The 25,589-nt window shown below is 51.7% G+C and overlaps 1 protein-coding gene across 2 annotated transcripts in view; it reads right to left on the bottom strand.

The window, feature by feature from the left end:
* LOC147096970 (uncharacterized) overlaps positions 1-25,589 on the bottom strand; it is a 1,290,222-nt gene that overhangs the window by 84,703 nt on the left and 1,179,930 nt on the right. For both annotated transcript variants that reach the window (XM_085972683.1, XM_085972684.1), the window contains 3 exons: positions 12,528-12,582; positions 11,074-11,168; positions 124-219 (listed from right to left, as the gene is read on the bottom strand). In XM_085972683.1, coding sequence (XP_085828809.1) covers positions 124-219; positions 11,074-11,168; positions 12,528-12,582 — 246 coding nt within the window. The remainder of the gene's footprint in view (positions 1-123; positions 220-11,073; positions 11,169-12,527; positions 12,583-25,589) is intronic.

Below are 25,589 nucleotides of genomic sequence, written 5' to 3'. Positions count from 1 at the left end.
CCGTCGGATGTGGGGCTCGTGGGTGGAGATCTCTGCCCTGGGACATGACCCATATTGACACATCTACCCGGAGGCCTTTTTGAAAGGGTACATGATGGAAAACTGTTCCAAGTCGGGACCCACCTTAAATGCTGGAAACTGGCTCAGGTATGTCTCCAGTGTCCGCATGGCCTGGTTGGACAACTTCTCCTCATAGTCTGCCCAGAGAAGGTCATTGTTCTGAAATAAAAAAGAATCTTAAATGCTTCAGTTACCATGACAACCGTCATTTGATTGCCCCTTATTTTGTTGTTCTCAGGTATGTTTGTGGTTAGAGTGCGATCCTTGCTTGAAGGTATAAGATGTTGTTTTTCTGTAGCTTGGATATTTCCGAGCAGGCATCAGTTCTGACCCCTGACTCTCATGCACACTGACACCACCGTAATTATCGGGTCAGCCTCTCAATAACTTCTTGGGGCCGAGTTCCAGAACTCTAATTGGGAACTTTCCGCTTACAGGAAGGGGCAGGGAATAGCAAGCTGCTGCAGGATTTAAAGGGGTGCAGCAGCTTAAAGGGACAGGCCTCATCCTCACTGTTACTGTTCAGGGAAAGAAAGTCTGAGATTGAAAAATGGCTGCTAGGTTAGCAGTGAGCCCCAGGTTCTCCAATGGGGCAATGGGAATCCTGCTAGGGAGTAAGACAAAGGAGGGCAATACTCATCGGCAGTGGATCCCTGAGACAGAGGCCCTAAGGGCAGTCTGCACTTCTTCCCTGGTCTGCTGCTATAGAGGCGTCAAGTTGGATAGGGCTGTGTTTATTTATTAATTACAGTATTGGGATGTGGGTGTCACTGGCAAGGCCCTGAGAAGGTGGTGGTGGGCCTTCTTCTTAAACTGCTGGGAGCGGTTTGATACAACTGAGTGGCTTGCTAGGCCACTTCAGAGAGCAGCTAACAGTCAACCACATTGGTGTGGGACTGGAGTCACGCATAGGCCCAGCCTGGGTAAGATTTCCTTCCCCAAAGGACATTAGTGAATTGGTTAGGTTTCTTATGACAATCCAACAGCTTCATGGTCACTTCTACCAGTACTAGCTTTTGAAACTCAATTCATATTCGTACATGCTGGGATTTGAACGCCCATTCTCTGGATGTTAGTCCAGTAACAGAACCATTGCACTACCGACCAGCGCCCCCTACTCACTGCCTCCCCTGGGACTGGGCTGGAGAAAAACATCACACAGAGCTTCATTGCTCTCACCGGGACCATTAGGTTTGCTATCCCACAGCTCGGTGATCATGCCCACTACCAGTGGCCTGGCAGGAATGGGCGTGGACGGTGCTGTCTCTCAGGATGGCAGAAAATGTGTGCCCTCTCACCAGCCACCCCCTCAGATACTTGTACCTGTGGCAGACAGGGGGCAGGGCCAGGCTGCCCATGGAGCAGCACCAGAGTTGGCTCCTCCTGATACCCAGCATCCAGCCCCCTCACACACTCCTCCCACCTCAGTACAGGAGGCTCCTCCCGATACCCAGCATCCAACCCCCTCACACACTCCTCCCACCTCAGTACAGGAGGCTCCTCCCGATACCCAGCATCCAGCCCCCTCACACACTCCTCCCACCTCAGTACAGGAGGCTCCTCCCGATACCCAGCATCCAGCCCCCTCACACACTCCTCCCACCTCAGTACAGGGGGCTCCTCCTGATACCCAGCATCCAGCCCCCTCACACACTCCTCCCCCCTCAGTACAGGGGGCTCCTCCTGATACCCAGCATCCAGCCCCCTCACACACTCCTCCCACCTCAGTACAGGAGACTCCTCCTGATACCCAGCATCCAGCCCCCTCACACACTCCTCCCACCTCAGTACAGGAGGCTCCTCCCGATACCCAGCATCCAGCCCCCTCACACACTCCTCCCACCTCAGTACAGGGGGCTCCTCCTGATACCCAGCATCCAGCCCCCTCACACACTCCTCCCACCTCAGTACAGGAGGCTCCTCCTGATACCCAGCATCCAGCCCCCTCACACACTCCTCCCACCTCAGTACAGGGGGCTCCTCCTGATACCCAGCATCCAGCCCCCTCACACACTCCTCCCACCTCAGTACAGGAGACTCCTCCTGATACCCAGCATCCAGCCCCCTCACACACTCCTCCCACCTCAGTACAGGAGACTCCTCCTGATACCCAGCATCCAACCCCCTCACACACTCCTCCCACCTCAGTACAGGAGGCTCCTCCCGATACCCAGCATCCTGCCCCCTCACACACTCCTCCCACCTCAGTACAGGAGGCTCCTCCCGATACCCAGCATCCTGCCCCCTCACACACTCCTCCCACCTCAGTACAGGAGACTCCTCCCGATACCCAGCATCCAGCCCCCTCACACACTCCTCCCACCTCAGTACAGGGGGCTCCTCCCGATACCCAGCATCCAGCCCCCTCACACACTCCTCCCACCTCAGCTAACACCTAGAAGAAGCAGTAGATTAGGGTTAGGAGTTCAAACACCACACACTGGCACCAAGAGGAAGCACGGTGGTGGGAAGTAGGCACATGCGACACAGGTTGTAAATAAAACAATGGCTGCCCTGAAGTTCTCGTGTGGGCAGACGTTGGGGGTGATTTTAATGAAAAGCGGGATTGGTGCGGCCGACGACAGATGGAAAACTGTCCCGCCCTCCACACCATGAGCCCCAGGACACTTTAACTCGCAGGCCTTGCCTGTAGGCTGCCGTCAGTCTCCTGGACCCTGAACCTGGCGGGAAGCACGAGCTGGCCAGCGGGCCGGAGTGGGATTGTGGGCGGCTAGTGGGGATCCGATCGAGCGGTCCCTGGCACTAAGCTAAGTGTTTCGGAGGTGGATCGGTGTTTGGAGGGGGAGGGAAACCCAAGGCAGGGGAGGCCCAGGGTTTCCTCGTGGGGCCTGGGGGCTCATTCCTCCTCCTCCTGGACCACAAGGAAACTACAAGGAATTTGTAACAACAGAAAACGCTGGAAAAACTCAGCAGGCCAGGCAACATCTGTGGAGAGAGAAATAGAGTCAACATTTCAGGTCGAAACCCTTCGTCAGAACTGAGAAAAAAGCAGGAAATGAAACAGATTAAAAGGCAAGATTGGGGGCTGGGAAATGGGGGAGGGGATGAAAGAACAAAAGGGAAGGTCTGGGAGGTGAAGAGTGTTAGATCCGTGGATCTTAATGTGGTGTCCTTCAATAATTAGACAAGAGACTGCAGGGAACGATCAACAGGTGTTTACTGAATGAGGGTTACTCTAGAACTAACTGTACAGATCACTACTCAGGGTTTATATACAGGTGTGGTCACTGCCGGTACTACAGTATACAGGAGCTGTAAAAAGTAGTTCTCCCCTTGAAGGTACATACATTACAATTCCTCCCCTTTTAGATTAACAGTACCATAACACTCATTTAACATTTAAATATCAAACTAATTACAATTAACACTTTTAACATGCAACATTAGCTGACAATAGTCTATTTATAAATTCAGTCTTTGGGGAGGCTTCCTGATCCTTTCTGGATAGCGCCTTTCCCGAGTGTCTTGCTCTTGGTGCGGAGGCGATTCTGGCCCCCTGTCGTCGGTTGGTTCATCCGCTTCCGATGCTACTGTTTCTGGGGTAGATGTGACCTGTACGTCGGGTTCATCACCAGGTACGTATGGGCGAGACATGGGGTTGACTCATTCCTGTGACTCTAGGATCTGGTCAACATGGCGTCTCACAATGTTCTCCCCAACATCCACTGTGTACATTAGTGGTCCCTGCCGTGTGCATATCGTTCCTGGTTGCCATTTCTCTGTTCGGTATTCGCGGGCCAAGACTGGTTGCCCTACATTGAAGCTGCTTGTCGGCTTCTCATTGATGTGCTGGAATTGCTTATTCTCAACATCTCTTCGTTCATTTGGTCTGAGCAAATCCAGACGAGATCTCAACCTTCGGTTAAAGAACATCATGGCCGGGGCCTGGTTGGTGACTGCATGTGTCGCATTTCTGTAGGCTAACAGGAAATTGTCCACCTTGTGCTGCAGCGGAATGTTGACATTGTACATAGCCTTTACTGCTTTTTTAAAGGTTTGTACAAACCTCTCAGCCAATCCATTTGTGGCTGGATGATACGGGGCGGATGTGTAATGCCTTACCCCATTCCTTTTCATAAATCTTCGAAACTCTTCGGACACAAACTGTGGTCCGTTATCAGAGCAAATCTGCTCTGGCAAGCCGTTCCTGGCAAAAATGGTCCGTAGGACTGCAATAGTTTTCTCCGTGGTAGTGGAGGACATTTTGATCACCTCAGGCCATTTCGAGTGCGCATCCACGACTATTAAAAACATTGAGTCCATGAATGGACCAGCAAAATCAATGTGCACCCGTTGCCATGGAGATGAGGGCCACTCCCATGGGTGTAGAGGGGCATGTGGTGGTGCATTTTGGACCTTCTGGCATCCTGAGCAGCTCTTTGTCAGGTCCTCGATTTGCTGATCGATCCCCGGCCACCACACATAAGCCCTAGCAAGGCTTTTCATTTTCACCCCTCCCAGATGACCTTCGTGAAGCTCATTGAGCATTCTCTCCCTTAACTTGGGTGGAATTACCACTCTGGATCCACACATCAAGGTCCCCTGGCATACTGACAGCTGTTCTCTTCTGGATGAGAATGCTGGCAACAGTGAGTCGCCATGTGCTGGCCATCCCTTCACCGTCAAATCATATACCCGAGACAGTGTCGGGTCATTTCGGGTCCCCTTCTCTATACCAGCGTCAGTTACTGGCAAGCATTCAATTATAGTCGAATGAAATATTTCGACAGGATCCACTGCTGGTGCTTCCTCCGCAGTAGGCAGTGGCAGGCGTGATAGCCCATCAGCGTTTCCATGCTGTTTTGTGCCCTTATACTCGATTTCATATTGGTGCGCCCCTAGAAAAAGGGACCAGCTTTGTAGCCGTTGCGCAGTCATCACCGGAACGCCCTTCTTTGGATTAAAGATGGAGACAAGTGGTTGGTGGTCAGTCAGCAAGGTGAACTTCTGCCCGTGCAGATAGTGATTGAACTTTTTCACTCCCCACACTAGGCTGAGGGCCTCCCTGTCAATCTGGGCGTAGTTACGCTCAGCTGAGGTTAGTGACCGAGACGCAAAGGCTACTGGCCTCTCCGAGCCGTCCGGGAATTTGTGTGACAGCACCGCTCCAATACCATAGGGTGATGCCATGGTGTGGAGATGCCGGAGTTGGACTGGGGTGGACAAATGTAAGAAGTCACACGACACCAGGTTATAGTCCAACAGCTTTATTTGAAATCACAAGCTTTCGGAGCGCTGCTCCTTCTTCAGGTGAAGTGGAGAAATGCATAAAGACACAGCTTATATAGTCAGAGAATCATGTCAGATGTTTACAGGTAACCTTTCCAACTGCCATTTATCACACCTCGGCAGAGAGATAATCACAGCAATCAAAGGTGTGAATGGTGTCCAAACAGGTCAGTCAGGGAAACATTACATCAAAGAACAATGAGGTGGGGTCACAAGGGGTCAAATATTGCAGATGCTGGGGTCTGTATGAAAAACAAAAAAACAGACAAAAAACATTTTTTTTGGCTGGAAATCACAGCAGGTCCGGCCGCATCTGTGTAGAGAGAACAAGCCAGTGTCGACTCGAGTCTGGATAACCCTGCATCAGGTGGGGTTACATGTAGCGTGACACGAACCCAAGATCTCGGTTAAGGCCGTCCTCATGGGTGCGGAACTTGGCTATCAGTTTCTGCTCGACGATTTTGCGTTGTCGTGTGTCTCGAAGGCCACCTTGGAGCATGCTTACCCGAAGATCGGAGGCTGAATGTCCTTGACTGCTGAAGTGTTCCCCGACTGGGAGGGAACACTCCTGCCTGGTGATTGTTGCGCGGTGTCCGTTCATCCGATGCATCACACGCCAACCGAATTGGTAGTGCTGGGTTGAAATGAGCCAACACCTCTTTTGATGTGATCAATGCTTTGCTCTTCTGGAAAGCTCGTTTACATTCGTCACTCCACTTCCATGGTACCCCCGTTTGCAGTAGGGTGTTCAGTGGGTGTAGTACGGTAGGCAAATTCGGCAAGAACTTATGGTAGTAGTTCACCAGCCCGAGGAACGACCTCAGTTGTGACACATTTTCCGGTGCTGGAGCCTTGACTACTGCCTCAATCTTTTCAGGGGACTTATGTAACCCTGCTTTATCAATAACGTGGCCACAATACGAGATCTGCTTCTGGAAAAACTCGCATTTGTGGCGATTAGCTCGGAGCCCATATTCCTTCAATCTAGTGAGCACCTGCTCCAGGTTGGCGAGGTGATCGCTGTCATTTTCGCCCGTGACCAGGATGTCGTCCAAATAACACTGGGTCCCTGGAATCCCTTGCAGGACTTGTTCCATTGCCCTTTGCCAAATAGCCGGAGCTGATGCTACCCCGAACACCAGCCGGTTGTATTGGTAGAGACCTTTATGAGTGTTGATCGTGAGGTACTGTTTCGAGGTTTATTCTACCTCCATTTGCAGGTACACCTGGGCCAGATCAATCTTAGTGAAGCGTTTCCCTCCCGATAGCGAGGCGAAAATATCTTCAATCCGCGGAAGCGGATATTGTACAGTGTGAAGGACTGGGTTCACTGTCACCTTAAAGTCCCCACAGATGCGAACCTTCTTTGGTTCCCCAGGCGTATTACTCAACGACCTCTTCATTACAGGAACGATGGGTGTAGCCCACTCGCTCCAGTCCACTTTGGACAGTACTCTTGAACGTTCCAAACCCAGCAATGCTTCGACGACTGGGCGGATCGCATAAGGTACCGGTCTGGCCTTAAAAAACTTTGGGCTTATATTTTCCTCTATTTTGATCATCGCTGTTATGCCTTTTAGTGTTCCGAGTCCCTGCTGGAACACTTCTTGTGCATCAGTTAGCATTTTTGACAGTCGTCCAGGTGTGACGTCGTCATCCTTTTTGGCATCTACAGTCAGTGCTTGTATGGAATGCCAATCTAGCTGTATCTTCCAGATCCATTCACGTCCTAGTAATGGTGGTCCTCCATCTGGCAATACATATAGGTCCAGTTTTGGTGTTTCCTTGCTGTTATATATAACGTTCACCCTTATTTTTCCTTTGGGGTAGACTTTTTGCCCCGTGTACGTCTTCAAGACAATCTTTGTATCTCTCAAGGGTATATGTGAGACTAGCTGCTTGTAGTCCCTTCAATTTATGACTGTTAGGGCTGATCCTGTGTCCAATTCCATTTTCACTTGGACTCCTGCTATCTTGAGCGTGACCCAGATAGTTTGGTGATCCTCCATTTTGATCACATTATGTAGTTTCAGACAACCCAGCTCCTTGCTTCCAGAGTCTGTATCACTTTTCTGTTCATCTGAACTACTCTCCATCACCTTATGTACCTTCTTGTACTTCTCCTGTGGAGATTTCTTGCTGCTGGTTTTCTTTCCTGACCTGCAGACTCTTGCTATGTGTCCTACTTTTCCACACTGTCTGCACACTTTGTCCTTGAACCAGCAATTCTTATGGTCGTGTGTTGTTCTGCCGCAGTGATAGCACTTCACTGTTCCGTATGACATTTCATTTGTGCCATATTCTTGCGGTCTCCGTTGTATCTCTGCTGCGCCCCGTGCTGCTGCTTCGTGTGATACTGCAATGCTGAAAGCCTTGTCCAGCGTAAGATCCTTTTCTGATAGAAGCCGTTTCTGGGTTCCTTCACTTTGAAGCCCACACACAAACTTGGCCCTTAAAGTATCTGCTAGTCCCGTTACAAACTGGCAGTGTTTCGATAGCTTGCGCAGCTCCGTTAAATACTCAGCATTACTTTCATCTTTATGCTGGTTCCTTTTGTGAAACTTAAATCTTTCTGCTATCAGCAGCGGTGTGGGGTTTAAGTGGTCCTGTAGGATTGACACTATGTTTTCAAAATCCTTTTCTACTGGCTTCTCTGGGGTTACTAGGTTTCGTAGTAAGCCATACGTTTTTGCACCCATTGAATTCAACAATACCAGCGCTTTCTTGTCATCTGGCACTTCATTCACCTTGCAGTATACTTCTATGCGTTCGACATATGCCATCCAATCTTCGACTTCATTGTCGAACACTGTGATACAGCCACTCTTCGGCATTTTTGGGTGTGGTTAGACTGGCTCAAAATGGCATCTCCCGCGCTTTCCTTTCTTCGCCGCTGCGGCTTAAAATGGCGTCTCCCGCGCTTTCCTTTCTTCCCCTCTGACGCTGCTCGGCCCTTGAACACCGGCTGCGCTCTGCGCGTTTTCCTGCGCGCCTCTCTCCCCCATTGACGCTGCTTGGCCCTTGAACACCGGCTGCGCTCTGCTCTCTCTCGCCTCTCTCCCCCATTGACGCCGCTCGGTCCTGAACACCGGCTGTGCCCTGTGCGCTCTACCCTCTCTCTCTCCCCCGTCGACGCTGCTCGGCCTTTTTCTGTGCCGTCGGTCGGCTCTAGCCGCCGCTGTCCGGGAAGGGTCTGCACAGTACCTGTTGCCAGCCCGTTTCGCTGGACCACCGTGACTGGAAAGCCAAGCCTGGCTCTCGACTGCCTCCCCTGCGATGCTCAAATCTCCGCTGGATGACTGGGGGGTTTCCCGTGGTCGACGCCTGTGCTTCTGGGCTCGGCCTTCTTCCACTGTTCTCCAGGAGCGAATCCCTGGGAGGTGATGCAGAGTTGCAGGTAGGTTTGAATCTGCTCGTCGCCAATGTTAGATCCGTGTGTCTTGATGTTGTGTCCTTCAATAATTAGACAAGAGACTGCAGGGAACGATTAACAGGTGTTTACTGAATGAGTGTTACTCTAAAACTAACTGTACAGATCACTACTCAGGGTTTATATACAGGTGTGGTCACTGCTGGTACTACAGTATACAGGAGCTGTAAAAAGTAGTTCTCCCCTTAAAAGGTACATACATTACAAAGAGACATTAAGAGATATTCAAGACGAGTCGAGATGGTAATAGGACAGGTAAGGAGATAAAAGACGGCTCTAGATGAAGTGTGAAATGCGCTGGCAGAATGAGAGACAGCTGCCATGTGGGAGAGAGGAAAAGGAAAAGGCACAAACCAAAAGTGTGGATAAAAAATATAAAAATATAATAGGGGCCGAGGTTATGATCTGGAGTTGTTGAACTCGATATTGAGTCCGGAAGGCTGCAGACTGCCTAATCGAAAGATGAGGTGCTGTTCCTCGAGCTTACGCTGAGCTTCCGTGGAACGGTGCAAGAGGCCAAGGACGGTGAGGTCCAAGTGGGAATGGGGCGGAGAATTAAAGTGACAGGCGACCTGTCTTCAGGCCCCGCCTCCACTTCCTGACAGGTTTGGCCTGGTGAGGTAACCATGACAACTTTCCATGCAGGCAGGGGTTGCCAACCCTCCCGGACTGCCCTGGGGTCTCGAGAAAGTGAAGCTTAATCTCCAGGGCACTGCTGCAAGCGACACCCGGGAGAGACCCGGGCGTTAAAAATATTGTGTTGTTTTTTCATTTTTGTTTTATTAGTTGTAAAAATGCTGGCGAAGGATATAAAAAAAGGCTGTTTGACTGGGTGGGAGGTCATGTGATGAAACCGCCAGGAATACGTCCAACCAGAGTTGGCGACACTACGCGCAGGCCTCACATGACATCATCGGGCTAAGATGATGTCACTGAAGCCTGATCTGCATATTTAAATATGCCTTTTGGTGACTGTTCCGCCTGCCGGCAAACAAGGCAGGTTAAGCCTGGGATGGCAGGAATGACGTATGAGGAGAGATTGGGTCGATTGGGCTTATACTCGCTGGAGTTTAGAAGAATGAGAGGGGATCTCATTGAAACGTATAAAATTCTAACAGGACTGGACAGACTAGATGCAGGAAGGGTGTTCCCGATGGTCGGGGAGTCCAGAACCAGGGGTCACAGTCTAAGGATAAGGGGTAAGCCATTTAGGACAGAAATGAGGAGGAATTTCTTCACCCAGTGAGTGGTGAACCTGTGGAATTCTCTACCACAGAAGGCAGTAGAGGCCAATTCATTAAATATATTCAAGAAGGAGTTGGATATATTTCTTAAGGCTAAAGGGATCAAGGGATATGGGGAGAAGGCAGGGACAGGGTACTGAATTTGGATGATCAGCCATGATCTCATTGAATGGCGGAGCAGGCTCGAGGGGCCGAATGGCCGACTCCTGCTCCTATCTTCTAATAGCAGGACCTGCGGGAAGGCAGCGGGATCGGAGGGGGTCATTTGCTGAAGGAATTTTAACGCCCTCCCCCCACCCTCCCCCCACCCCACCCTGTGGCTTCCACCGGGCCTGGTTTCCGCCTTGTCCTGGGCAAGGTTCAGACGGGACTTTGATGAGGTGGTATGAAGAGGATCCGTGTGAGGTAATGAGCATAGAGACGGGTGTGCCGATTCGTGATGCGAAGGGGTGAAGGCGCAGCCAGGACCGTGAAGGCAGTGGGCCGAGGTGGTCGTCAGGAGAAGGGCTCCTGTCTGAGACCGGCATCACTGTCTCCGGCAGCGGCCGATGGGCTGCCCGCCACATCCTCATTCAGGGCTGCTGCTGCTCCTCTGGCCCTTCCACTGGCCGCCCCAGGGGGCCTTCCTCCATTGTCAAAATAGGCCCATCCTGCGGTCACCCAGAGCCGACTGCCCAGCGAGGGCTCTGTATATTGGCAGCTGCTGGTAAATGCCCGGCTGCTGCCCATTGCAGAGAGGCCGAGGTCAGAAAAACACAGCGGGAAATGACTGACTTTACATGTCCTTTTTTTAAAAATATACTTTTGCCACATTTCGGCACAGCCTTCGGCCTAATGATCACTGAGCATGTCAGGGTGGCTACCTGAGCGCCAGAACTAACCGCTCCTGATTTGGTTTTCGAAATACTGCTTTATTTTCACTCTATGACATTGGAATTCATCTCAGGCGGGGGCGCAAAGTGGGCAGTATCGGATTGGCCGTCCGTTATATGCAGCGCACCCGATAATCAGCTCCATTGCAGTCATGGCCACCAGGTCCCGCCGGCGAGGTACAGAAACTGGAGGAGGGCGCAGAGACGCATCACTCACCTCTACGATGGGGTGCAGTTCCTCCTTGCCATCCCACTCGGGCTCGTAAATCTCCTGCAGAGTTAGGGAGAGTCTCTTTGAGGTCTCGTGCATCACTGGGTAAAGCGGAGAAACAAAAATGCTGTTCAGTTATGCCCAGACCAGGAAATACTGTTAAGGGGCGGGGGGGAGCTGACGAGACCCAATCGCATGCCCGCTTTGATTTCAGTGGAGGGTAAAGTTAGGCGGGGGTGTAAAACAGCCCACCCACCCGATCCCGTTAGTGTCCCGCCGGGCGGGGTCGGTTAAGCTGACCCCTCGTCCCTCCCAAACTCTCCCGAGGGCCCAGGGAGCAGGTGAGCCACCAGGAGCCAGGGTCGATCCTGAATGAGCTGGTGTGAGCCAGGTTGACAGTTTAGGCTACAATTGACCTCAGGCAGAGGGAAAAACCAGCCCAGGGTCCCGGCTCCCGATCACTATCCAGTGACTCCTGCTGGGAGCTGGGCGTGAAGAGAGGATCGGACTTGGCTGTGAGGCCCCTCACACTCCAATATCCCGAGCACACATGTGGAGATTGGCCATTTGGATAAGACCCCCAATGTCAACTCATACACATCTGAAACCTAAGTCTTCAAATCCCTGCTGTCTGTATCTATTTTTCTCTATATTGTATCAGCTCTGCCACTTTCTGTGGAGATTTTCATTATTTTTTTTTGGGCCTGTTTTCCCTCAATGTCCCAGAAGGGACATTTCCACCGATGTCCGGCATCCTCTGGTACCCAAGGAGGCAGTCTTAATGTATTCTGAAGGGGGATTGACAGGGTAGATGCAGGGAGGATGTTTGCCCTGGCTGGGGAGTCTCGAACTAGGGGTCACAGTCTCAGAATAAGGGGACGGCCATTTAGGACTGAGATGAGGAGGAATTTCTTCACTCAGAGGGTGGTGAATCTTTGGAATTCTCTGCCCCAGAGGGCTGTGGAGGCTCAGTCGTTGAGTATATTCAAGGCTGAGATAGATAGATTTTTGGACTCTAGGGGAATCAAGGGATATGGGGAATCGGGCGGGAAAGTGTTGAGGTCAGTGATCAGCCATGATCTTATTGAATGGCGGAGCAGGCTCGAGGAGCTGTATGGCCCACTCCTGCTCCTAATTCTTATGTTCTTGTGTCTGAACCCAGACAGAGACCATGGAGGCTATCCAGCAAGATATTTGAGTGTGGGGAGCAGCACAGCAGAGCCCAGTATTGGGCAACCTCACAAAGAGAGAGACACACAGGTCTATATGGCTCAGGAGCACAATGGGCATTGGTTACCTGGCGTCTCCATTAAGCGGGTGGCAGTGTGTGCTACCAGAAGAGAATGGGGCAAAAAAAACCATGAAAGACAGCGAGGGAGTGTTACTCTCAGGGAACAAGGAGATTTAATCAGTGCACAGAAATAGACTGAGTCACCAGAGAGCTGAGTGATGCTCCATACCTCGCACAGCGTGCAGATACGCTTTCAGGTCCTTTTGGAGCTTGTTCCCATCAGTCTGCAGCAAGAAAGGAAAAGTTTAGACCCCTCCACTGGCACAGAGACCCCGCCACTGGCACAGAGACCGCTCCCCTGGCACAGAGACCCGTCCCCTGGCACAGAGACTCCTCTCTTGGCACAGAGACACCTCCACTGGCACAGAGACGCCTCCACTGGCACAGAGACCCCGCCACTGGCACAGAGACCCCTCCACTGGCACAGAGACCCCTCCCCTGGCACAGAGACCCCTCCACTGGCACAGAGACCCCGCCACTGGCACAGAGACCCCTCCCCTGGCACAGAGACACCTCCCCTGGCACAGAGACCCCACCACTGGCACAGAGACCCCTCCACTGGCACAGAGACCCCACCACTGGCACAGAGGCCCCTCCACTGGCACAGAGACACCGCCACTGGCACAGAGACTCCTCTCTTGGCACAGAGACACCTCCACTGGCACAGAGACACCTCCCCTGGCACAGAGACCCCTCCCCTGGCACAGAGACTCCTCTCTTGGCACAGAGACACCTCCACTGGCACAGAGACACCTCCCCTGGCACAGAGACCCCTCCCCTGGCACAGAGACAGCTCCACTGGCACAGAGACACCTCCCCTGGCACAGTGACCCCTCCCCTGGCACAGAGACCCCTCCCCTGCTTGATGACTCCCGTTTCAGCTCCCTTCCCATTGGTGTGTGACTCAGATCAGGAAGTCAGTGCGTGTAGATTGGCAGATGCCATTCTGTTCATTATTAATGACTGCATCACTGAGAGAATTCCTGCGACTCAAATACTCATTTGCAAAATAAATTTCATTTTCTCCTCTGCCCAGACTGATGGTCTGCATCTCCTCTCTCTGCCACCTCGAAAGCGTCTATGTGAAATGACAATTGGCCAGCCTGAACACAGCTCTGAGTGGGCAGAAGGGCACAGAAGTCTTGGCACTAACTGGTACTGACACAGAGAGGCCACAATGTCTCACTGGTGCAGTTCGTGATGCTTTGGGAGTGTTTGATGGGAAAGTGTAGAGGGAGCTTTACTCTATATCTAACCCGTGCTGTACCTGTCCTGGGAGTGTTTAATGGGACAGTGTAGAGGGAGCTTTACTCTGTATCTAACCCGTGCTGTACCTGCCCTGGGAGTGTTTGATGGGACAGTGTAGAGGCAGCTTTACTGTGTATCTAACCCGTGCTGAACCTGCCCTGGGAGTGTTTGATGGGACCGTGTAGAGGGAGCTTTACTCTGTATCTAACCCGTGCTGTACCTGTCCTGGGAGTGTTTGATGGGTCAGTGTAGAGGGAGCTTTACTCTGTATCAAACCCCGTGCTGTACCTGCCCTGGGAGTGTTTGATGGGACAGTGTAGAGGGAGCTTTACTCTGTATCTAACCCGTGCTGTACCTGCCCTGGGAGTGTTTGATGCGACAGTGTAGAGGGAGCTTTACTCTATATCTAACCCGTGCTGTACCTGCCCTGGGAGTGTTTGATGGGACAGTGTAGAGGGAGCTTTACTCTGTATCTAACCCGTGCTGCACCTGCCCTGGGAGTGTTTGATGGGACAGTGTAGAGGGAGCTTTACTGTGTATCTAACCCGTGCTGTACCTGCCCTGGGAGTGTTTGATGGGACCGTGTAGAGGGAGCTTTACTCTGTATCTAACCCGTGCTGTACCTGTCCTGGGAGTGTTTGATGGGTCAGTGTAGAGGGAGCTTTACTCTGTATCTAACCCGTGCTGTACCTGCCCTGGGAGTGTTTGATGGGACAGTGTAGAGGGAGCTTTACTCTGTATCTAACCCGTGCTGCACCTGCCCTGGGAGTGTTTGATGGGACAGTGTAGAGGGAGCTTTACTCTGTATCTAACCCGTGCTGTACCTGCCCTGGGAGTGTTTGATGGGACAGTGTAGAGGGAGCTTTACTCTGTATCTAACCCGTGCTGTACCTGCCCTGGGAGTGTTTGATGGGACAGTGTAGAGGGAGCTTTACTCTGTATCTAACCTGTGCTGCACCTGCCCTGGGAGTGTTTGATGGGACAGTGTAGAGGGAGCTTTACTCTGTATCTAACCCGTGCTGTACCTGCCCTGGGAGTGTTTGATGGGACAGTGTAGAGGGAGCTTTACTCTATATCTAACCCGTGCTGTACCTGCCCTGGGAGTGATTGATGGGACAGTGTAGAGGGAGCTTTACTCTGTATCTAACCCGTGCGGTACCTGTCCTGGGAGTGTTTGATGGGACAGTGTAGAGGGAGCTTTACTCTGTATCTCACCCCGTGCTGTACCTGCCCTGGGAGTGTTTGATGGGACAGTGTAGAGGGAGCTTTACTCTGTATCTAACCCGTGCTGCACCTGCCCTGGGAGTGTTTGATGGGGACAGTGTAGAGGGAGCTTTACTCTGTATCTAACCCGTGCTGTACCTGCCCTGGGAGTGTTTGATGGGGACAGTGTAGAGGGAGATTTACTCTGTATCTAACCCATGCTGTACCTGCCCTGGGAGTGTTTGATGGGATAGTGTAGAGGGAGCTTTACTCTGTATCTAACCCGTGCTGTACCTGCCCTGGGAGTGTTTGATGGGACAGTGTAGAGGGAGCTTTACTCTGTATCTAACCCGTGCTGTACCTGCTCTGGGAGTGTCTGATGGGACAGTGTAGAGGGAGCTTTACTCTGTATCTAACCTGTGCTGTACCTGCCCTGGGAGTGTTTGATGGGACAGTGTAGGGGAAGCTTTACTCTGTATCTAACCCATGCTGTACCTGCCCTGGGAGTGTTTGATGGGACAGTGTAGAGGGAGCTTTATTCTGTATCTAACCCGTGCTGTACCTGCACTGGGAGTGTTTGATGGGACAACTTAGAGGGAGCTTTACTCTGTATCTAACCCGTGCTGTACCTGCCCTGGGAGTGTTTGATGGGAAAGTGTAGAGGGAGCTTTACTCTGTATCTAACCCATGCTGTACCTGCCCTGGGAGTGTTTGATGGGACAGTGTAGAGGGAGCTTTACTCTGTATCTAACCCATGCTGTACCTGCCCTGGGAGTGTTTGATGGGATAGTGTCGAGGGAGCTTTACTCTGTATCTAACCCGTGCTGTACCTGTCCTGGGAGTGTTTGATGGGACAGTGTAGAGGGAGCTTTACTCTGTATCTAACCCATGCTGTACCTGCCCTGGGAGTGTTTGATGGGACAGTGTAGAGAGAGCTTTACTCTGTATCTAACCCATGCTGTACCTGCCCTGGGAGTGTTTGATTGGACAGTGTCGAGGGAGCTTTACTCTGTATCTAACCCGTGCTGTACCTGTCCTGGGAGTGTTTGATGGGACAGTGTAGAGGGAGCTTTACTCTGTATCTAACCCCGTGCTGTACCTGCCCTGGGAGTGTTTGATGGGGACAGTGTAGAGGGAGCTTTACTCTGTATCTAACCCATGCTGTACCTGCCCTGGGAGTGTTTGATGGGATAGTGTAGAGGGAGCTTTACTCTGTATCTAACCCATGCTGTACCTGCCCTGGGAGTGATAAATGGGACAGTGCAGAGGGAGCTTTACTCTGTATCTAACCCGTGCTGTACCTGCTCTGGGAGTGTCTGATGGGACAGTGTAGAGGGAGCTTTACTCTGTATCTAACCTGTGCTGTACCTGCCCTGGGAGTGTTTGATGGGACAGTGTAGGGGAAGCTTTACTCTGTATCTAACCCGTGCTGTACCTGCCCTGGGAGTGTTTGATGGGACAGTGTAGAGGGAGCTTTATTCTGTATCTAACCCGTGCTGTACCTGCACTGGGAGTGTTTGATGGGACAACTTAGAGGGAGCTTTACTCTGTATCTAACCCGTGCTGTACCTGCCCTGGGAGTGTTTGATGGGAAAGTGTAGAGGGAGCTTTACTCTGTATCTAACCCATGCTGTACCTGCCGTGGGAGTGTTTGATGGGACAGTGTAGAGGGAGCTTTACTCTGTATCTAACCCATGCTGTACCTGCCCTGGGAGTGTTTGATGGGATAGTGTAGAGGGAGCTTTACTCTGTATCTAACCCATGCTGTACCTGCCCTGGGAGTGTTTGATGGGACAGTGTAGAGGGAGCTTTACTCTGTATCTAACCCATGCTGTACCTGTCCTGGGAGTGTTTGATGGGACAGTGTAGAGGGAGCTTTACTCTGTATCTAACCCCGTGCGGTACCTGCCCTGGGAGTGTTTGATGGGGACAGTGTAGAGGGAGCTTTACTCTGTATCTAACCCGTGCTGCACCTGCCCTGGGAGTGTTTGATGGGACAGTGTAGAGGGAGCTTTACTCTGTATCTAACCCGTGCTGTACCTGTCCTGGGAGTGTTTAATGGGACAGTGTAGAGGGAGCTTTACTCTGTATCTAACCCGTGCTGCACCTGCCCTGGGAGTGTTTGATGGGACAGTGTAGAGGGAGCTTTACTGTGTATCTAACCCGTGCTGTACCTGCCCTGGGAGTGTTTGATGGGACCGTGTAGAGGGAGCTTTACTCTGTATCTAACCCGTGCTGTACCTGTCCTGGGAGTGCTTGATGGGTCAGTGTAGAGGGAGCTTTACTCTGTATCAAACCCCGTGCTGTACCTGCCCTGGGAGTGTTTGATGGGACAGTGTAGAGGGAGCTTTACTCTGTATCTAACCCGTGCTGTACCTGCCCTGGGAGTGTTTGATGGGACAGTGTAGAGGGAGCTTTACTCTATATCTAACCCGTGCTGTACCTGCCCTGGGAGTGTTTGATGGGACAGTGTAGAGGGAGCTTTACTCTGTATCTAACCCATGCTGCACCTGCCCTGGGAGTGTTTGATGGGACAGTGTAGAGGGAGCTTTACTGTGTATCTAACCCGTGCTGTACATGCCCTGGGAGTGTTTGATGGGACCGTGTAGAGGGAGCTTTACTCTGTATCTAACCCGTGCTGTACCTGTCCTGGGAGTGTTTGATGGGTCAGTGTAGAGGGAGCTTTACTCTGTATCTAACCCGTGCTGTACCTGCCCTGGGAGTGTTTGATGGGACAGTGTAGAGGGAGCTTTACTGTGTATCTAACCCGTGCTGTACCTGCCCTGGGAGTGTTTGATGGGACCGTGTAGAGGGAGCTTTACTCTGTATCTAACCCGTGCTGTACCTGTCCTGGGAGTGTTTGATGGGTCAGTGTAGAGGGAGCTTTACTCTGTATCTAACCCGTGCTGTACCTGCCCTGGGAGTGTTTGATTGGACAGTGTCGAGGGAGCTTTACTCTGTATCTAACCCGTGCTGTACCTGTCCTGGGAGTGTTTGATGGGACAGTGTAGAGGGAGCTTTACTCTGTATCTAACCCCGTGCTGTACCTGCCCTGGGAGTGTTTGATGGGGACAGTGTAGAGGGAGCTTTACTGTGTATCTAACCCATGCTGTACCTGCCCTGGGAGTGTTTGATGGGATAGTGTAGAGGGAGCTTTACTCTGTATCTAACCCATGCTGTACCTGCCCTGGGAGTGATAAATGGGACAGTGCAGAGGGAGCTTTACTCTGTATCTAACCCGTGCTGTACCTGCTCTGGGAGTGTCTGATGGGACAGTGTAGAGGGAGCTTTACTCTGTATCTAACCTGTGCTGTACCTGCCCTGGGAGTGTTTGATGGGACAGTGTAGGGGAAGCTTTACTCTGTATCTAACCCGTGCTGTACCTGCCCTGGGAGTGTTTGATGGGACAGTGTAGAGGGAGCTTTATTCTGTATCTAACCTGTGCTGTACCTGCCCTGGGAGTGTTTGATGGGACAGTGTAGGGGAAGCTTTACTCTGTATCTAACCCGTGCTGTACCTGCCCTGGGAGTGTTTGATGGGACAGTGTAGAGGGAGCTTTATTCTGTATCTAACCCGTGCTGTACCTGCCCTGGGAGTGTTTGATGGGAAAGTGTAGAGGGAGCTTTACTCTGTATCTAACCCATGCTGTACCTGCCGTGGGAGTGTTTGATGGGACAGTGTAGAGGGAGCTTTACTCTGTATCTAACCCATGCTGTACCTGCCCTGGGAGTGTTTGATGGGATAGTGTAGAGGGAGCTTTACTCTGTATCTAACCCATGCTGTACCTGCCCTGGGAGTGTTTGATGGGACAGTGTAGAGGGAGCTTTACTCTGTATCTAACCCATGCTGTACCTGTCCTGGGAGTGTTTGATGGGACAGTGTAGAGGGAGCTTTACTCTGTATCTAACCCCGTGCGGTACCTGCCCTGGGAGTGTTTGATGGGGACAGTGTAGAGGGAGCTTTACTCTGTATCTAACCCGTGCTGCACCTGCCCTGGGAGTGTTTGATGGGACAGTGTAGAGGGAGCTTTACTCTGTATCTAACCCGTGCTGTACCTGTCCTGGGAGTGTTTAATGGGACAGTGTAGAGGGAGCTTTACTCTGTATCTAACCCGTGCTGCACCTGCCCTGGGAGTGTTTGATGGGACAGTGTAGAGGGAGCTTTACTGTGTATCTAACCCGTGCTGTACCTGCCCTGGGAGTGTTTGATGGGACCGTGTAGAGGGAGCTTTACTCTGTATCTAACCCGTGCTGCACCTGTCCTGGGAGTGCTTGATGGGTCAGTGTAGAGGGAGCTTTACTCTGTATCAAACCCCGTGCTGTACCTGCCCTGGGAGTGTTTGATGGGACAGTGTAGAGGGAGCTTTACTCTGTATCTAACCCGTGCTGTACCTGCCCTGGGAGTGTTTGATGGGACAGTGTAGAGGGAGCTTTACTCTATATCTAACCCGTGCTGTACCTGCCCTGGGAGTGTTTGATGGGACAGTGTAGAGGGAGCTTTACTCTGTATCTAACCCATGCTGCACCTGCCCTGGGAGTGTTTGATGGGACAGTGTAGAGGGAGCTTTACTGTGTATCTAACCCGTGCTGTACCTGCCCTGGGAGTGTTTGATGGGACCGTGTAGAGGGAGCTTTACTCTGTATCTAACCCGTGCTGTACCTGTCCTGGGAGTGTTTGATGGGTCAGTGTAGAGGGAGCTTTACTCTGTATCTAACCCGTGCTGTACCTGCCCTGGGAGTGTTTGATGGGACAGTGTAGAGGGAGCTTTACTCTGTATCTAACCCGTGCTGCACCTGCCCTGGGAGTGTTTGATGGGATAGTGTAGAGGGAGCTTTACTCTGTATCTAACCCGTGCTGTACCTGCTCTGGGAGTGTTTGATGGGACAGTGTAGAGGGAGCTTTACTCTGTATCTAACCCGTGCTGTACCTGCCCTGGGAGTGTTTGATGGGACAGTGTAGAGGGAGCTTTACTCTGTATCTAACCCGTGCTGTACCTGCCCTGGGAGTGTTTGATGGGACAGTGTCGAGGGAGCTTTACTCTATATCTAACCCGTGCTGTACCTGCCCTGGGAGTGATTGATGGGACAGTGTAGAGGGAGCTTTACTCTGTATCTAACCCGTGCTGTACCTGTCCTGGGAGTGTTTGATGGGACAGTGTAGAGGGAGCTTTACTCTGTATCTAACCCGTGCTGCACCTGCCCTGGGAGTGTTTGATGGGGACAGTGTAGAGGGAGCTTTACTCTGTATCTAACCCATGCTGTACCTGCCCTGGGAGTGTTTGATGGGACAGTGTAGAGGGAGCTTTACTCTGTATCTAACCCGTGCTGTACCTGTCCTGGGAGTGTTTGATGGGACAGTGTAGAGGGAGCTTTACTCTATATCTAACCCCGTGCTGTACCTGCCCTGGGAGTGTTTGATGGGGACAGTGTAGAGGGAGATTTACTCTGTATCTAACCCATGCTGTACCTGCCCTGGGAGTGTTTGATGGGATTGTGTAGAGGGAGCTTTACTCTGTATCTAACCCGTGCTGTACCTGCCCTGGGAGTGTTTGATGGGACAGTGTAGAGGGAGCTTTACTCTGTATCTAACCCGTGCTGTACCTGCTCTGGGAGTGTCTGATGGGACAGTGTAGAGGGAGCTTTACTCTGTATCTAACCTGTGCTGTACCTGCCCTGGGAGTGTTTGATGGGACAGTGTAGGGGAAGCTTTACTCTGTATCTAACCCGTGCTGTACCTGCCCTGGGAGTGTTTGATGGGACAGTGTAGAGGGAGCTTTATTCTGTATCTAACCCGTGCTGTACCTGCACTGGGAGTGTTTGATGGGACAACTTAGAGGGAGCTTTACTCTGTATCTAACCCGTGCTGTACCTGCCCTGGGAGTGTTTGATGGGAAAGTGTAGAGGGAGCTTTACTCTGTATCTAACCCATGCTGTACCTGCCCTGGGAGTGTTTGATGGGATAGTGTAGAGGGAGCTTTACTCTGTATCTAACCCGTGCTGTACCTGTCCTGGGAGTGTTTGATGGGACAGTGTAGAGGGAGCTTTACTCTGTATCTAACCCATGCTGTACCTGCCCTGGGAGTGTTTGATGGGACAGTGTAGAGAGAGCTTTACTCTGTATCTAACCCATGCTGTAACTGCCCTGGGAGTGTTTGATGGGACAGTGCAGAGGGAGCTTTACTCTGTATCTAACCCGTGCTGTACCTGTCCTGGGAGTGTTTGATGGGACAGTGTAGAGGGAGCTTTCCTCTGTATCTAACCCCGTGCTGTACCTGCCCTGGGAGTGTTTGATGGGGACAGTGTAGAGGGAGCTTTACTCTGTATCTAACCCATGCTGTACCTGCCCTGGGAGTGTTTGATGGGATAGTGTAGAGGGAGCTTTACTCTGTATCTAACCCGTGCTGTACCTGCCCTGGGAGTGTTTGATGCGACAGTGTAGAGGGAGCTTTACTCTGTATCTAACCCGTGCTGTACCTGCTCTGGGAGTGTCTGATGGGACAGTGTAGAGGGAGCTTTACTCTGTGTCTAACCTGTGCTGTACCTGCCCTGGGAGTGTTTGATGGGACAGTGTAGGGGAAGCTTTACTCTGTATCTAACCCGTCCTGTACCTGCCCTGGGAGTGTTTGATGGGACAGTGTAGAGGGAGCTTTATTCTGTATCTAACCCGTGCTGTACCTGCACTGGGAGTGTTTGATGGGACAACTTAGAGGGAGCTTTACTCTGTTTCTAACCCGTGCTGTACCTGCCCTGGGAGTGTTTGATGGGAAAGTGTAGAGGGAGCTTTACTCTGTATCTAACCCATGCTGTACCTGCCCTGGGAGTGTTTGATGGGACAGTGTAGAGGGAGCTTTACTCTGTATCTAACCCATGCTGTACCTGCCCTGGGAGTGTTTGATGGGATAGTGTAGAGGGAGCTTTACTCTCTATCTAACCCATGCTGTACCTGCCCTGGGAGTGTTTGATGGGACAGTGTCGAGGGAGCTTTACTCTGTATCTAACCCATGCTGTACCTGTCCTGGGAGTCTTTGATGGGACAGTGTAGAGGGAGCTTTACTCTGTATCTAACCCCGTGCTGTACCTGCCCTGGGAGTGTTTGATGGGGACAGTGTAGAGGGAGCTTTACTCTGTGTCTAACCCATGCTGTACCTGCCCTGGGAGTGTTTGATGGGATAGTGTAGAGGGAGCTTTACTCTGTATCTAACCCGTGCTGTACCTGCCCTGGGAGTGTTTGATGGGACAGTGTAGAGGGAGCTTTACTCTGTATCTAACCCGTGCTGTACCTGCTCTGGGAGTGTCTGATGGGACAGTGTAGAGGGAGCTTTACTCTGTATCTAACCTGTGCTGTACCTGCCCTGGGAGTGTTTGATGGGACAGTGTAGGGGAAGCTTTACTCTGTATCTAACCCGTGCTGTACCTGCCCTGGGAGTGTTTGATGGGACAGTGTAGAGGGAGCTTTATTCTGTATCTAACCCGTGCTGTACCTGCACTGGGAGTGTTTGATGGGACAACTTAGAGGGAGATTTACTCTGTATCTAACCCGTGCTGTACCTGCCCTGGGAGTGTTTGATGGGACAGTGTAGAGGGAGCTTTACTCTGTATCTAACCTGTGCTGTACCTGCCCTGGGAGTGTTTGAAGGGACAGTGTAGAGGGAGCTTTACTTTGTATCTAAGCCGTGCTGTGCCTGCCCTGGGAGTGTTTGATGGGACAGTGTAGAGGCAGCTTTACTCTGTATCTAACCCATGCTGTACCTGCCCTGGGAGTGTTTGATGGGACAGTGTAGAGGGAGCTTTACTCTGTATCTAACCCGTGCTGTACCTGCCCTGGGAGTGTTTGATGGGACAGTGTAGGGGAAGCTTTACTGTGTATCTAACCCGTGCTGTACCTGCCCTGGGAGTGTTTGATGGGACAGTGTAGAGGGAGCTTTATTCTGTATCTAACCCGTGCTGTACCTGCACTGGGAGTGTTTGATGGGACAGTGTAGAGGGAGCTTTACTCTGTATCTAACCCCGTGCTGTACCTGCCCTGGGAGTGTTTGATGGGACAGTGTAGAGGGAGCTTTACTCTCTATCTAACACGTGCTGTACCTGCCCTGGGAGTGTTTGAAGGGACAGTGTAGAGGGAGCTTTACTTTGTATCTAAGCCGTGCTCTACCTGCCCTGGGAGTGTTTGATGGGACAGTGTAGAGGCAGCTCTACTCTGTATCTAACCCATGCTGTACCTGCCCTGGGAGTGTTTGATGGGACAGTGTAGAGGGAGCTTTACTCTGTATCTAACCCGTGCTGTACCTGCAAGGGAGTGTTTGATGGGACAGTGTAGAGGCAGCTTTACTCTGTATCTAACCCATGCTGTACCTGCCCTGGGAGTGTTTGATGGGACAATGTAGAGGGAGCTTTACTCTGTATCTAACCCGTGCTGTACCTGCCCTGGAAGTGTTTAATGGGACAGTGTCGAGGGAGATTTACTCTGTATCTAACCTGTGCTGTACCTGCCCTGGGAGTGTTTGATGGGACAGTGTAGAGGGAGCTTTACTCTGTATCTAACCAGTGCTGCACCTGCCCTGGGAGTGTTTGATGGGACAGTGTAGAGGGAGCTTTACTCTGTATCTAACCTGTGCTGTACCTGCCCTGGGAGTGTTTGATGGGACAGTGTAGAGGGAGCTTTACTCTGTATCTAACCCCGTGCTGTACCTGCCCAGGGAGTGTTTGATGGGACAGTGTAGAGGGAGCTTTACTCTGTATCTAACTCGTGCTGTACCTGCCCTGTGAGTGTTTGATGGGACAGTGTAGAGGGAGCTTTACTCTGCATCTAACCCCGTGCTGTACCTGCCCTGGGAGTGTTTGATGGGACAGTGTAGAGGGAGCTTTACTCTGTATCTAACCCGTGCTGTACCTGCCCTGGGAGTGTTTGATGGGACAGTGTAGAGGGAGCTTTACTCTGTATCTAACCCGTGCTGTACCTGCCCTGGGCGTGTTTCATGGGACAGTGTAGAGGGAGCTTTACTCTGTATCTAACCCGTGCTGTACCTGCCCTGGGAGTGTTTGATGGGACAGTGTAGAGGGAGCTTTACTTTGTATCTAACCCGTTCTGTACCTGCCCTGGGAGAGTTTGATGGGACAGTGTAGAGGGAGCTTTACTCTCTATCTAACCCGTGCTGTACCTGCCCTGGGAGTGTTTGATGGGGCAGTGTAGAGGGAGCTTTACTCTGTATCTAACCCGTGCTGTACCTGCCCTGGGAGAGTTTGATGGGACAGTGTAGAGGGAGCTTTACTCTCTATCTAACCCGTGCTGTACCTGCCCTGGGAGTGTTTGATGGGACAGTGTGGAGGGAGCTTTTCTCTGTATCTAACCCGTGCTGTACCTGCCCTGGGAGTGTTTGATGGGACAGTGTAGAGGGAGCTTTACTCTGTATCTAACCCCGTGCTGTACCTGCCCTGGGAGTGTTTGATGGGACAGTGCAGAGGGAGCTTTACTCTGTATCTAACTCGTGCTGTACCTGCCCTGTGAGTGTTTGATGGGACAGTGTAGAGGGAGCTTTACTCTGTATCTAACCCCGTGCTGTACCTGCCCTGGGAGTGTTTGATGGGACAGTGTAGAGGGAGCTTTACTCTATATCTAACCCGTGCTGTACCTGCCCTGGGAGTGTTTGATGGGACAGTGTAGAGGGAGCTTTACTCTGTATCTAACCCATGCTGCACCTGCCCTGGGAGTGTTTGATGGGACAGTGTAGAGGGAGCTTTACTGTGTATCTAACCCGTGCTGTACCTGCCCTGGGAGTGTTTGATGGGACCGTGTAGAGGGAGCTTTACTCTGTATCTAACCCGTGCTGTACCTGTCCTGGGAGTGTTTGATGGGTCAGTGTAGAGGGAGCTTTACTCTGTATCTAACCCGTGCTGTACCTGCCCTGGGAGTGTTTGATGGGACAGTGTAGAGGGAGCTTTACTCTGTATCTAACCCGTGCTGCACCTGCCCTGGGAGTGTTTGATGGGATAGTGTAGAGGGAGCTTTACTCTGTATCTAACCCGTGCTGTACCTGCTCTGGGAGTGTTTGATGGGACAGTGTAGAGGGAGCTTTACTCTGTATCTAACCCGTGCTGTACCTGCCCTGGGAGTGTTTGATGGGACAGTGTAGAGGGAGCTTTACTCTGTATCTAACCCGTGCTGTACCTGCCCTGGGAGTGTTTGATGGGACAGTGTCGAGGGAGCTTTACTCTATATCTAACCCGTGCTGTACCTGCCCTGGGAGTGATTGATGGGACAGTGTAGAGGGAGCTTTACTCTGTATCTAACCCGTGCTGTACCTGTCCTGGGAGTGTTTGATGGGACAGTGTAGAGGGAGCTTTACTCTGTATCTAACCCGTGCTGCACCTGCCCTGGGAGTGTTTGATGGGGACAGTGTAGAGGGAGCTTTACTCTGTATCTAACCCATGCTGTACCTGCCCTGGGAGTGTTTGATGGGACAGTGTAGAGGGAGCTTTACTCTGTATCTAACCCGTGCTGTACCTGTCCTGGGAGTGTTTGATGGGACAGTGTAGAGGGAGCTTTACTCTATATCTAACCCCGTGCTGTACCTGCCCTGGGAGTGTTTGATGGGGACAGTGTAGAGGGAGATTTACTCTGTATCTAACCCATGCTGTACCTGCCCTGGGAGTGTTTGATGGGATAGTGTAGAGGGAGCTTTACTCTGTATCTAACCCGTGCTGTACCTGCCCTGGGAGTGTTTGATGGGACAGTGTAGAGGGAGCTTTACTCTGTATCTAACCCGTGCTGTACCTGCTCTGGG

The sequence above is a fragment of the Somniosus microcephalus genome, chromosome 33 (assembly GCF_052327205.1).
Source record: "Somniosus microcephalus isolate GS21.2 chromosome 33, FLI_Smic_1.0, whole genome shotgun sequence".
NCBI classification, from domain to species: Eukaryota; Metazoa; Chordata; class Chondrichthyes; order Squaliformes; family Somniosidae; genus Somniosus; species Somniosus microcephalus.
This window is presented reverse-complemented; position numbering and strand designations above follow the sequence as displayed.